The sequence below is a fragment of the Prosopis cineraria genome, unplaced genomic scaffold (genome assembly GCF_029017545.1).
Source record: "Prosopis cineraria cultivar Desert tree isolate PC_DT_omini unplaced genomic scaffold, ASM2901754v1 PC12, whole genome shotgun sequence".
NCBI classification, from domain to species: domain Eukaryota; kingdom Viridiplantae; phylum Streptophyta; class Magnoliopsida; order Fabales; family Fabaceae; genus Prosopis; species Prosopis cineraria.
In genome coordinates, this window is record NW_026555343.1 from 21,571,790 (window position 1) to 21,585,770 (window position 13,981).

General features: G+C 36.6%; 1 protein-coding gene across 1 annotated transcript; it reads left to right on the forward strand.

The window, feature by feature from the left end:
* Positions 1–2,348: 2,348 nt before the first annotated feature.
* LOC129289183 (uncharacterized) lies at positions 2,349–3,285 on the forward strand. Its single transcript, XM_054925989.1, has 2 exons — positions 2,349–2,377; positions 2,598–3,285. The coding sequence occupies exons 1-2, from the start codon at positions 2,349–2,351 to the stop codon at positions 3,283–3,285; spliced, it is 717 nt and encodes a 238-aa protein (XP_054781964.1).
* Positions 3,286–13,981: the final 10,696 nt, after the last annotated feature.

Here is a 13,981-nt window from a genome sequence, read left to right on the forward strand (position 1 = left end):
ATTAATGATGCTGGGGCTGTACCCTCGACTCTACACCAAAGACTCAAATACATTAATGATGGAAGACTTATTACTATAAGAGGAGAAGAAGAACTGATAATTAGTAAGCCAAGTGCGGTGCTTTATATTGAGAATACTGAGCAATCATTTGAAAGTGCATATCAAAACTTTGAGTTTGTTGACCAGTCAAGTGAGGAGGTGAATCAAGTCATGGCTAAGATCATAAAGAACCATAGATTTAAATCGGGAAAAGGATTGGGAATAAAGTTGCAAGGGATAAAAGAACCGATAGTACTCTCAGAAAACCCAAAACGTCAAGGTCTAGGATATGAGCCTTCTTTAGAAGCATCAATGACAAGGCAAATGAAGTTGAATAAAGGAAAGAAGCAAGATAAGCAAGAAATCCCACATATTCATGAAACCTTTCCATCACCTACAGAGATAATCAATCCAAATGGTTTTATAGCTATGATGAGTGAAGAATATAAAGGAAGCTCAAAGGAGGTATGGATACAGCCAGACACACCAGTAAAAGAGTTGGGCAACTGGGAATCTAAGGAGATTGTTGATGTCATGTCACTAAAGTAATATTTCAATGTGTTGTTTCACTTTTTAGGTTAATTTGTGTACTCCTGAACTTTATTTAAAGAATGAATGCAATATTTTTTTCTTTGTTTTCTCTCTTCACTCTTCTTGTCATTTCATTCATTTTTCTTTCTTTCTTTCTTTTCTTTCATTATCCACTCTTTCTCTCTCCATCCATAGTATTTTTCTCATATTCTTATTTGCACCTTATACACATAAATACTCATTCACCTTACATGATAATTTTCCAGGGAATTAGAATTCTCGAAACTCCTGTCTAATTCATTGGTTCCTGAGCATAGTTTGAATGAACCATGTTTCACTATGGATACATATGATTATGAAACTGATGAAGATGAAGAAACACCCTTAATCTTTGCAAAAATGATAGAATCTTCTGAACAAGGCATCATGCCACACGAGGAGTCGATTGAAATTGTAAATTTAGGGATGGAGGAAGATAAAAAGGAGTTAAAAATTGTTGATAATCCAGAGAAAGAAGAGATGATTAGTTTGTTTTGAGAGTACCTTGATGTGTTTGCATGGTCATACTTGGATATGCTAGGGATTGATTTAGAGATTGCTACTCATAGGCTACCCTTACATCTTGATAGTAAACCTAAAAAGCAAAAATTGCGAAGAATGAGCCCTGATATGTCACTTAAAATTAGAGAAGAAGTAAAGAAACAATGGGAAGCCGAATTCTTAGAAGTAGTCAAATATCCACAATGGGTTGCAAACATTGTTCCAGTACCAAAAAAGGATGGACGAGTTAGAATGTGTGTGGATTATAGGGACTTGAATTGTGCTAGCCCCGAGGATGACTTTCCTTTACCCCATATTGATGTGCTTGTGGATAATACAGCACGCAGTTATAGATATTCCTTTATGGATGGGTATTCAGGGTACAACCAGATTCCTATGCATGTGGAGGACAAACATAAAACTACTTTCATTACACCTTGGGGTACCTTTTGCTATAAGGTGATGCCCTTTGGATTAAAGAATGCAGGAGCAACTTATCAGCGAGCCATGGTAGCATTGTTTCATGACATGATGCATAAGGAGATTGAGGTGTATGTGGATGACATGGTAGCTAAGTCTGCTGAAGATGAAAGCCATGTAGCAGTTCTTTGAAAATTATTTGAACGCTTGCGTAAATACAAGCTCAGGTTAAACCCTAATAAATGCGTATTTGGAGCCTCATCGAGAAAATTGTTAGGTTTTATTGTCAATAAGAAGGGTATAGAGGTAGATCTTGACAAGGTCAAAGCAATTTGCGACATGAGGCCGCTACAAACAGAGAAAGAGGTTCGTAGTTTTTTACGGCACCTGAATTATATATCCAGATTCATAGCCAATCTAACTGCTACTTGTGAGCCACTTTTTAAATTATTACAAAAAAGTCACACTGACACGTGGGATGAACATTGTTAGCAAGCTTTTGATAAGATTAAGGATTATTTATTGAACCCTCCACTATTAGTACCCCAACACCTGGTTGGCCTTTGATTCTTTACTTAACCATAAGACCTACATCTATAGGTGCAATGCTGGGACAACTTGATGAAGCCGGCAAAAAGGAAAAGGCAGTTTATTATTTGAGCAAAACATTCACTGATTGTGAATCACGCTATTCACTAATTGAAAAGACATGTTGTGGTTTAGTATGGGTTACTCGATGACTAAGGCAATACATGTTGTATTATACCACATGGTTGATTTCACGAATGGATTCAATAAATATATTTTTGAGAGTCCTCATGTGTCAGGTCGAATTTCTAAGTGGCAGGTAATACTCTCGGAATATGATGTGAAATACATGACTTGCAAGTCAATTAAAGGAAGTATCATTGCGGATTATTTGGTAGCAAATCCTATGGAGGAATACCAACCTATAAATTTTCAATTCCCAGGCAAGGATGTTCTTGTGGCAGAAGAGGAAGAACGAGGGGAAGAGAAATAGAAGATGTATTTTGATGGGGCAGCGAACATTTATGGAAATGGATTAGGAGCAGTGTTGATATCCCTAGGGGCAGACAATTCCCATTAGCCATCAAATTAGGCTTTGACTGCACCAACAACATAGCTGAATATGAAGCATGTTTAAATGGCTTACAAGCTGCCGTGACATTAGGCATTAAGGAACTTGATGTTTTTGGAGATTCCGCTCTTGTTATTTATCAAGCAACTGGCGAGTGGCAGACTAAGGATTCCAAGTTAGTCCCATATCAAAAATATCTCACCCAGTTGATTAATAAATTTGACAAAGTGAGATTCCACCACTTATCTCATGATAAGAATCAATTTGCAGATGCTTTAGCAACACTAGCTGTCATGGTTAAGTTGGATTGTGGAATTCACGGTCAACCAATTAGGATTGAGGCTAAAATTAATCCTGTATATTGCTTGAATATTGAAAATGAAATGAAGGCACATCCATGGTTTCATGATATAAAAAAATATGTAAAAAGCGGAGAATACCCTTTGGAGGCAATGGAAAATGATAAGAAGACTATCCGATGTATGGCAATGAATTTCTTCCTTAGTGGGGATGTACTATATAAAAGAACTTTTGATGGTACATTGCTTCGGTGTGTTGACTCAGGGGATGCACGAAAAATTTTAGAAGAGGTTCATGAAGGAATATGCGGAACCCATGCTAATGGCCATACTATGGCCAAACAAGTTCAGAGATAGGGTTATTTTTGGCTAACTATAGAAAGAGATTGCATTGAATATGTCAAAAAGTGTTATAAATGCCAAATTTATGCTGATCGAATACACGCCCCACCTCAACCGCTTCATAACCTTGTGACCCCCTGGCCTTTCTCTTTATGGGGACTTGATGTTATTGGTCCAATCAATCCTAAGGCCTCAAATAGGCACCGTTTCATCCTTATAGCTATCGATTATTTCACAAAGTGGATAGAGGCTGCTTCTTTTGCTAGCATTACCCAGAAAGCTTTCCTTAGGTTTTTGAAAACGAACATTATCTGTAGATATGGCCTACCAAAACGGATTATTACAGATAATGCGCTTAATTTGAATAGGATAGAAGTTCAGAAGTTGTGTGGACAGTTCAAGATTAAACACCATAACTCGGCACCTTATCAACCTCAAATGAATGGGGCGGTTGAGGCAGCTAATAAAAATATTAAGAAGATTATTGGAAAGATGACAATCACATATAAGGATTGGCATGAGATGCTTCCCTATGCTCTTTATGGGTATCACACAACTATTTGTGTGTCAATTGGGGTAACACCATACTCGTTGGTATATGGCATGGAAGCTGTGACTCCAATTAAAGTAGAGATACCCTCATTAAGGGTAATCATAGAATTCGTGTTAGAAGAAGATGAATGGATTAAAACTCGATTTGAACAATTGAACATGATCGAAGAGAAGTGATTAGCCATATGTCATGGACAATTATACCAAAAGAGGATGGCAAAGGCTTTTAATAATAAGCTGCGTCTAAGAGAATTTAAGCCAGGGGACCTAGTCTTGAAAAAAATCCTCCCGAATCAAGAAGATTGCCAAGGTAAATGGGCTCCTTCATACGAAGGCCCTTATATTGTGAAGCAAGCCTTTTCAGGAGGTGCCCTTATTTTGGTAGATATGGAGGGACAAGAATTGTCAAAACCTATAAATTTGGATGCTGTGAAGAGATATTTTGCTTGAAGCTAAAGTACCTGCTAGGTTGAAAACCGGAAAAGGTAACTTAGGCAAGAGTTAAGGCAAAAAACAAAACAAAACAAAAAAAAGATCAAATAAAGATGCTTGCTAGGTTGAAAACCTGAAAAGGGCACCTAGGCAAAAAAAAAGAGCGAGAGAGAGAGATCAAGCAAAGATGCCTGCTAGGTTGGAAACCCGGAAAGGGCACCTAGGCAAAAGATAAGGCAAAAGAAGGGAGGTCTAAGCAAATCTATGGCAAACTGAAATATTGTATTAAGGGGTTTGAAAGACTGGTGTTTTGCTGGAATGTGGTGGACAGATGCTTCATATAATCAATTCTTACTACGTATATTCATAGTGACATAGAAGTTTGTTGCAAATGTTGTAAAGGATCCACTGAAGAAACTTCTTTCATCCTGATTCTTTTTATTATTCCTTTGAGATTCCTCCTATTAAATTTCTCTCTTTCTTGTGACTCCAAATAGTTTATTCAGTCGATAAACTAGCTTTTCATGAAGTATAATCTCTTACTTACATGATCCTTATTGCATTCTTTCTTGTTTGTAAAATCAACTTTATTAGAGACACAACACTTTATATTATACTTTTTACATGTGATACAAGACTCTCTCCCTTATTCTCACAAGTTTCAATAATAAAGGTTCTATTCTTGGGATGTTGGATGAAATCAAAGGCACGTACCTTCTTCAATTTGCACTAAATTCCTTTATCCACCTATCCTATGTGTTGCCACTAAATCTTGAGAATGAATTGGTTAAACGAAACGATTACATAAAGCAATGATATCTTCTACCTAGCATGAGGGCATATGTTAGTACCGTTTTTATTATTGTCATTATTATTATTATTATTTATTTACAAGAAATTTAATAAAAACAAAAAAATAATAATAAGGAAAAACAAGAAAAAAAATGATGAAAGAAGGAAGTGAAAGAGAGAGGATACATAATAAAATTATCATTGCAAATAGTATATCAATTTATAACTCAAAGCCCTGTAAAGACAGGCACTCACTAAAAGCCCTACGTGGCTAGGCACTTTCTTACTGTTCAAAGCCCTGTAAAGACAGGCACTCACCAAAAGCCCTACATGGCTAGGCACTTCCTTACCGTTCAAAGCCCTGTAAAGACAGGCACTCACCAAAAGCCCTACATGTCTAGGAACTTCCTTACCGTTTAAAGCCCTGTAAAGACAGGCACTCACCAAAAGCCCTACGTGGCTAGCCACTTCCTTACCGTTCAAAGCCCTGTAAAGACAGGCACTCACCAAAAGCCCTACATGTCTAGGAACTTCCTTACCGTTCAAAGCCCTGTAAAGACAGGCACTCACCAAAAGCCCTACATGGCTAGCACTTCCTTACCGTTCAAAGCCCTGTAAAGACAGGCACTCACCAAAAGCCCTACGTGGCTAGGCACTTCCTTACCGTTCAAAGCCCTGTAAAGACAGGCACTCACCAAAAGCCCTACATGGCTAGGCACTTCCTTACTGTTCAAAGCCCTGTAAAGACAGCACTCAAAAAGCCCTACATGGCTAGGCACTTCCTTACCGTTCAAAGCCCTGTAAAGACAGGCACTCACCAAAAGCCCTACATGGCTAGGCACTTCCTTACCGTTCAAAGCCTGTAAAGACAGGCACTTACCAAAAGCCCTACATGACTAGGCACTTCCTTACTGTTCAAAGCCCTGAAAGATAGGCACCCACCAAAAGTCCTACATGGATAGGCACTTCCTTACCGCTCAGTACCTTATAGAGAAAGGTATTCTTGAGTAGATGATCAAGCATATGTTTCTTTCTTCATTCATAAGAATGTTATCTCATAAAATCCTCACTTAGAAAAGCAAATGGATATAAGCATCTAGCCAACACATATTTAGTCTGAGTCATGGTCATTGGTTTACGGCATCTTTCTATGTCAGTTAATCATTCTCATTTGCATCACATCACCTCATCACATTGTTTTAAAAAAAATCAAATCAAAATCATCATTGTGTTTATTACCCAACAGTCGTGCATTTAATCATATCTTGTCGTGTCAGGGGCAATTAAGTCTTTTCATAGGTATTTCATGGCTAGCCAAAATACATGTTCTATCTTTACTTGCTGCTTATGTAAGAATTTAAAAATACACCTTTTCATATGCTTACATAAGAAACAAGTAAAGAGGGGCAACTGTGAACACCGTATTTTGTCCGAGCATTTTTTTTTAAAATTTAATAATAAATAACCAAAAAATAATAAGAAAAAAATAAAAATAAAATTTAATCCATTTTAGGATTATATTTTCAAAATAAAGAAAAAAAACACTTTAATTAATAGGGTTTAATATTATAATCTGCTAATTAGGATTTTATTTCTTTAGCTCATAAAAAAAACAACTAAAAGTATAATAAATATGAAAAAATGAAAATTCAATCCTTTAAGGATTATTTTTCAAAATATATATATATATATATATATAAATAAACAACTAAAAATTGTGATTAAATATATAATATATTTATACATACACGTGTTTGTGTGTGTTTTTGTGTGTGTGTAAACCGAAGGATAAACACTAGAACGTGTGTGTGTGTGTGTGTGTGTGTGTAAACTGAAAGATAAACACTGGAACATGTGTTGTGTGTTTGTGTGTGTGTAAACCGAAGGATAAACACTGGAACGTGTGTGTGTGGGTTAAACGCTGGAACCAGCGTTTAACCATCCATTCTAGTCCTTCATTGCAGAAACACCAGATAAGTGAAGGAAGCATACACACATAACCAAAAGACTCAAGCCTTTTCAGCAGGATCAGAGGAGACGTGATAAAACAAAAAAAAAGAAGGAAGCACACACACAGACGCGAGATCATACAGACACAGAGAACACACACACACGCGAGACAGACCGGACAGACATAGAGAACACACGCACAGCAGGAACGTAGTAGAAGTTAGAGGCAGAGTAAGAGGGCACACGTACGAAAAAGAAGAGAGAGCAGTAGCAAAGAAAAAAAGTAAAAAAAATAGAGACTAAAGCTTGCACACGAAGCATGCTACCGGGAAGCATGGAGAGCAACCATAAAAACAAAATGCAGAGAGAGGGAGACAGAAGAGATAAACAAAAAAAAAAAAGAAGATCAGAGCAGCAACAGAAATCCAGGTGAAAATGCAGAACAGAGGAAGAAAGAAGGAGAACATACACGAGGGAGAAGACCCGAGGCGAAGAAAACCAGAAACATGAACAGAAAATATGGATGAACAGTGACAGGGTCTGAAAATAGAGAAATCAGAAGAAAAGAAAGGAGACGCCGACGCAACGAGAAAGAAGGAAAAAGAGTTAAAGCAGAGTGGGAGAGTAATGATTCAACTCTTCCATTCTCTATATAAGGTCGAACATGAAGTAGAGGCTGAGAGGGAGAGGCGTCAGTTTTGGCTGGAAAACAGGGAAGGACCGAGGGAGAAAAATGCAGAAGAACCGAGACTGAGAGAAAGAGGCAAAACAAGACGAGAAGGAGTCCGTGAGAGAGACTGAAGAACTGAGATAAAAAGAGAGCAAAAGAAGAAGAGAAGGACGTGAAACGAGAAGTAGAGACGGTGAAGACACATAAACAGAGAAACTCGGCCAGGCGGACGAGAAAATAGAAGACAGAAACAGAGTAAAAACAACTGGAGGAGGAAGGCAGAAACGGAGAGAAGAGAAACTAAAAGAAAAAAGAGAGACAGACAGAGAAGCTGTTTTGGCTAAGAAAAACAGGAGAAAATGGAGAGAAAACTGAGACGAGAAGGAGAGAAAGCTGAGAGAGGAAATGCAGAAACAGAGCAAGCACCGGCGGTGGCTTATCAGATGAAGGACGTGTAAATTCTTACATGCACTGAGATGAAGCTAGATCTACGCTGAGACGAAGCCAGAGCTGACACTGGTACGCCATACTCGTTTTGGTTTCATCGGTTCTAAACTCATGCAACATTGCCTCATTGGTTCTAAACTCTTGCAACAAATGTGTGTCTAAATTTCTGTCATCATAGGGACCTTTAATGATAACTACTTATGTTTAAAATAAGGAAATTTGGAAATTTTGAGAGTTTAAGCATGGATTGGAAATATCTAAGAAAATATTTGAAGAGAAAGTAGCTTTATATCATTGCATTTAATTTCCCTAAACAATAATGTTACATACCTTAAATATGCTCTAACATGTGTTTATATGCTTTACAAATATGGTTGATTTAGTTATAATACTTTTGCATGATTTTTTTTTATATATATATTCTAACATTTTGAACAAAAATTTATTGTTGAGCTAAATGATAAGAAGATTCAAGTTTGTATTTTGGCATGAAAGAATATTAATTAATTTAAATTTGATTTCTATTTTTTTTATTTTGTGTTTAATTTTCATTTAATAATGGATAAATTCTTGAAGATAAATTTTGATTTTACATGATATCATTTTCATATGAAGATTTTAAATGTGTGGTTAAATGAAGGAATTTGTTCTTATAATTTCACAAATACAATCAATTAAAATATTTAAATGGTATCGTGAGAGATTAGAAAATCTCCATAGATATTCAGCTTAATTGCCTCATTATGAAGGATAATAAGTCTTTGCAAATGTTGTGGTCATTAACTTATAAAATAAATAGATGAATAAATTTCATAAATAATTAATTTTTTTAAACAAAATTAATTAATTAAATTGATGCATTAAATCTTTTGGTCATATGAGATTTTTGAATATCCATAGACCTCTAGGATAATCGTATTACCATAAAAGCCAATAAGGCTTTGCAGGTATGATGATTACAAATTCTCTAAAAACATATACATGCATGCTTGAATAAATTATTACTAACATATAAATAAATTTAATTCTTTTATCGTGAGAGATTTTGAAATCTTCACAGATATAAAAAATAATTGCATTACCGTATAAACCAATAAGGTTCTGCAGGTACTGCGATTAAATTTCTAATCATAAAACATAAAAGAAAAATAATTTTAAACTCTTTTATCTCTTTATTCCAAAAATTCAAAAAATGAGAAAATAATTGAAATTAAATCACTTTTTGCAATTTAAAACACACATATCAAAATTTCAGAAATTTGTTTTATTTGCAAAATGGTGAGCTATTTTTAATTAATTTCTCTTTAAAAAAAATAATATATTTTCATCCATAAACAATTACCAAGCCCGAACTACGTGGACTTTGATCCCTATCACAGGGTACGTAGGTCTCAGAGCCAGATTCTGAGTCAAGTCCTTCCCATAAATAAATAAATATTTCTCGCTTAATTGTTATCATTTTTATATCAAATACATGAATAAAAAAGGGATGATTAAAATAACTTTAAAACCATATTAATTTAGCACAACAAACTTCAGGTAACCGTTCTCACGAACGGGTGTTGTGGGGTGCCTAACACTTTCCTCACACTCAACCGACTCCCGAACCTATTCTCTGATTTCGCAGACCACCCTTATCCACCTTTAAACGATTTCCCAAGATTTCCCTCAAAATCTTGGTGGCGACTCCCATTTCTCCTGTCTTCCTTCCAAAGGCCGGAACCTCTGCTCTCGCGCTGTGCGCGTCGCATTTTCGGGTACGACAGGAAGAGCATGCAGAGCATCTTCATACTGTCCTATAACTTTTAAAGGATAATAAATTGTATGCCAAACTTAGCAAATGTGAGTTTTGGCTGAGGGAAGTGAGATTCTTTGGTCACATAGTGTCGGTAGAAGGGATTATTGTGGATCCACACAAGGTGGATGCTGTTTTGAAATGGGAACCGCCTACCTCTGTGATAGAGATCAGAAGCTTCTTAGAATTAGTAGGCTATTATCAATGATTCATTCAGGGACTCTCACAAATTATGTCTCCATTAACTAAGTTGACTCGAAAGGATCAGCCGTATGTGTGGATCGATAAGTATGAGTCGGCATTTCAAGAGTTAAAGAGGAAACTAACATCTACTCTAGTACTGATTATTCCTGATCCTTGATTACCATATGTGGTTTATATATATGCATCATTGAAGGGTTTAGGGTGTGTTTTAATGCAAGATAAGCGAGTTGCTGGTTATGCTTTAAGACAATTACGACCGCATGAGGAGAATTACTTGACTCATGATTTGGAGTTAGTAGTAGCGGTTTTTGCCTTAAAAATTTGGCGACACTATCTCTATAGGTCTGTGTTTGAAGTATTTAGTGACCACAAGAGTTTGAAGTATTTAATGGATCAAAAGGAACTGAACATGAGGCAACACAAATGGATGGAATTTCTCAAGGACTACAATTTCAAGATTAAGTACTATCCGGGTGAAGCCAATGTGGTGGCAGACGCGCTAAGTAGGAGAACGGTGCATGTTGCTCATATGATGATCCAAGAGTATCCACTACTTGAGACTTTCCTAGATACTAAGAGGAAAGCATCACAGATGATGTTATACAATGTGCATTCTATGGTCATAACCAATGAATTTGGGAAAGAGTTGCAAACTGCTCAGTTTGAGGATGAATACTTGCTAGGAATCCGTGAGGATATTGAAGAGAGGAGACCTACAGAATTTAGATTCAATGATGATGGATATATGACTTATCGAAATTAAATTTACGTACCGAGTGATAAGGAGATAAGGAAGATGATCTTAGAGGAAGCACACCACAGTGAGTATACTATTCACCCTAGTGTCACCAAGATGTATTAGGATATAAAACAAATATGGTGGTGGTTAGGAATGAAGAAAGAGGTGATAGAGTTTGTGGCTAGGTGTCTGACATGTCAAAAAGTCAAAATTGAGCACTAGAGGCCTGGTGGTGTGTTGCACCCACTAGAGATCCCAAAGTGAAAATAGGACAGTATATAAATGGATTTTGTCACTAGATTGCCTAGAACTCAAGCGAGCTATGACACAATATGGGTAATTATAGATCAGTTGATGAAGTCAGCATACTTCTTGGCAGTGAAGACTACCTATTCACTTGAGAAGTATGTAGAGGTCTATGTAAATGAGATAGTGAGACTTCATAGGGTGTCGAAAGACATTGTCTCTAACTGTGATCCGAGGTTCACATTGAACTTTTGGAGAGCATTGCAGAGAGCAATGGGCACTAAGTTAAGATTTAGCATGGCCTATCATCCACAGACGGATGGCTAGACTAAGAGAACTATCCAAACACTCGAGGATTTGTTATGAGCTTGTACCTTAGAGTTGAGAGGCAGTTAGGATACACATATATTATTAGCGGAGTTCACTTACAACAATAGTTTTTATTCTAGCATTGGAATGGCTTCGTGTAAGGAATTATATGGAAGAAGATGTTGATCGCCTCTTTATTGGACAGAATTGAGTGAGAGAAGTTTGTTAGGTCTAAATTTGGTAGACCAAACCAGCCAGAAGATTCAGTTAATTAAGCAAAAGTTGTTGACAGCCTAGAGTCGATAAAAGAGCTAGTAGATTGGCGTAGAAGACAGTTGGAATTCTTGTGAGTGATCATGTGTTTTTAAGGGTCATGCCAATGACTGGCATTGAGAGACCAATAAAGGCTAACAAATTGACTCCCAGGTTTATTGGTCCCTTTGAGATTTTAGAAAAGTTGGGACCTGTTGCCTATTGAATTGCCTTACCGCTGAGTTTATCAAGTGTTCATGTTGTGTTCCATGTGAGTCAGCTTGAGAAGTATCAACCAAATCCTTCTCATGTTATTAAGTCGGAAGAGGTGGAACTTCAAGAAAACTTGACCTATCGAGCTGAACCAGAGCAGATTGTGGATATGAAAGATTAATAATTGAGGAATAAGACTATTCAATTGGTGAATGTCTTTTGGAAGGGTATAGCTCTCAGTGATATGACTTGGGAGATTGAGGACAAAATAAGGCAGTTATATCTCCAATTATTTCCATAGATATGTGTTTGTCTGGGATTTTAAATTTTTGGGGCAAAATTCCTGAAAGGGGGGAGAGAATTGTAACATCTTAAGTTCCCTAATTAGTAATTATCAGTATTTCCAAGGATAATTTAGTCAATTTAAATAAATTATTGATTAATGAGGTTTATGGGAGACTAATATAGTTTTTGGATCCTTAGACAGCCTTAAAAGAGGGCTAAGTCGATGTTTGAGCAGGTCATGGTACAAAAGAGAGTTTAAATTTTGGTGGGATTTTCTGTGCCATACGCCGCAACGCATGTACAAAATCAGCACTTATCAGTTTGTAAAAATATACTAGAAATAAAAGGGAGAAAGAAGGAAAACGAGAGAGCGATGGAGAGGAGCTCATGGTCTACTAGGGCATGATCCCTAGGCCACGTTGGGAGTAATTAGAGCTTGAATCACTATTGGATAAGTTTCACATTCCCTCTTCTCCCTCTTTTATGCAAAAATCTAGACCGATGGGACAATAGGAGCCTTGATCGATTCTCCTGGGTTTAGACTAAACCCATTGGTTTATTTAAGGTCTTAGGGAGTTAAACTAAACCTCTAAGCTTAGGTTTATGAGTTTTATGGTGAGTTGGAATTTTTGTTGAGGGTTTGGACGAACCCTAAACATAATCTAGAGATTTTGAGACAATTTAGGGAATTGGATGTTGAGTTTAGTGTGTTGGGATGTTTAATAGGATGATTAGAGTGTTTTGAAATGGTTGGTATGGTTAGATAAAAAAATTGAGTGTTATTGGCACTTAGAACTTAGAAAATTCGGGGTATATCCAAAGTGATAATTGACAATTGTCACTTGATTGTGTAGATTGAGTGTTGCTCAAGCTACCTCATACGTATAGAATGTGTGAAGTGTAATGTCCACCTTAACATTATCAAAATTCACCACACTCACAACAAACAATCAAAATTAGGAGCAAGGATTGCTCCTAAGCTCGCATTATCCATATAAAGGTTTAAATTAATAAACTTTTAAAAATAATTGTGAAATAATTAGGATCCCATAAAAAAACCTTTAAATTAATAGTTTGAGCTCAAACTTAATGTTTTAAATAGGCATTTGAAGCATGGAAAAGTTTTTGGGAAGCAAACCACTTTAAAACAGGGCCAAAAATGTCATTTTTAAGTGTTTTGGTCCTTACGCCACGGCTCGTAGTCCGTGTGCCGTGGCATGTGGCACAAAAAGCCAAGTTTACTTACTGTACCATGCACCGCGGCTTGCGCGAAATGTGCCGCGGCGCATCTATCCATGATAGCAATGTTGTCATGATAGCTTTTCTGGACGAACTTCAAACGCACGCCATTTTCACATACGATGTTCGATTGGAGTGATTCAAGCGCCCACGCGAAGCTTATTTAATAAGCTAACTAATGGTGCTTTCATTACAATCCGACACCGTATGAAAATTTTAGACACTCGGATGCAAAAGTCCATTTTTCAAAGAAATTTTCAACCATCAAGTACCCAAAACTCATAACTTATACCATTAACCCATTGTAAGGTTTAAACCAAGTCCAATGAACCAAAATACACTTGAGTGACCAATCAAACACACAAAAACTTACCAAACACAAAATTTAGCCACTCGATGGCCATTTTGCCCAATATGGCCAAAATACCAAATCAACATCATTATGCTATTTGGCCTCTATTGCCATATAATACATTACAAACACATTTTCACCACATAGATAAAACATTCCTTGTACTTGTGTTAGCATTTTAGCCCATCATCACAAAAATTACCACATATTCACCTCATATACAATATTAGGCTA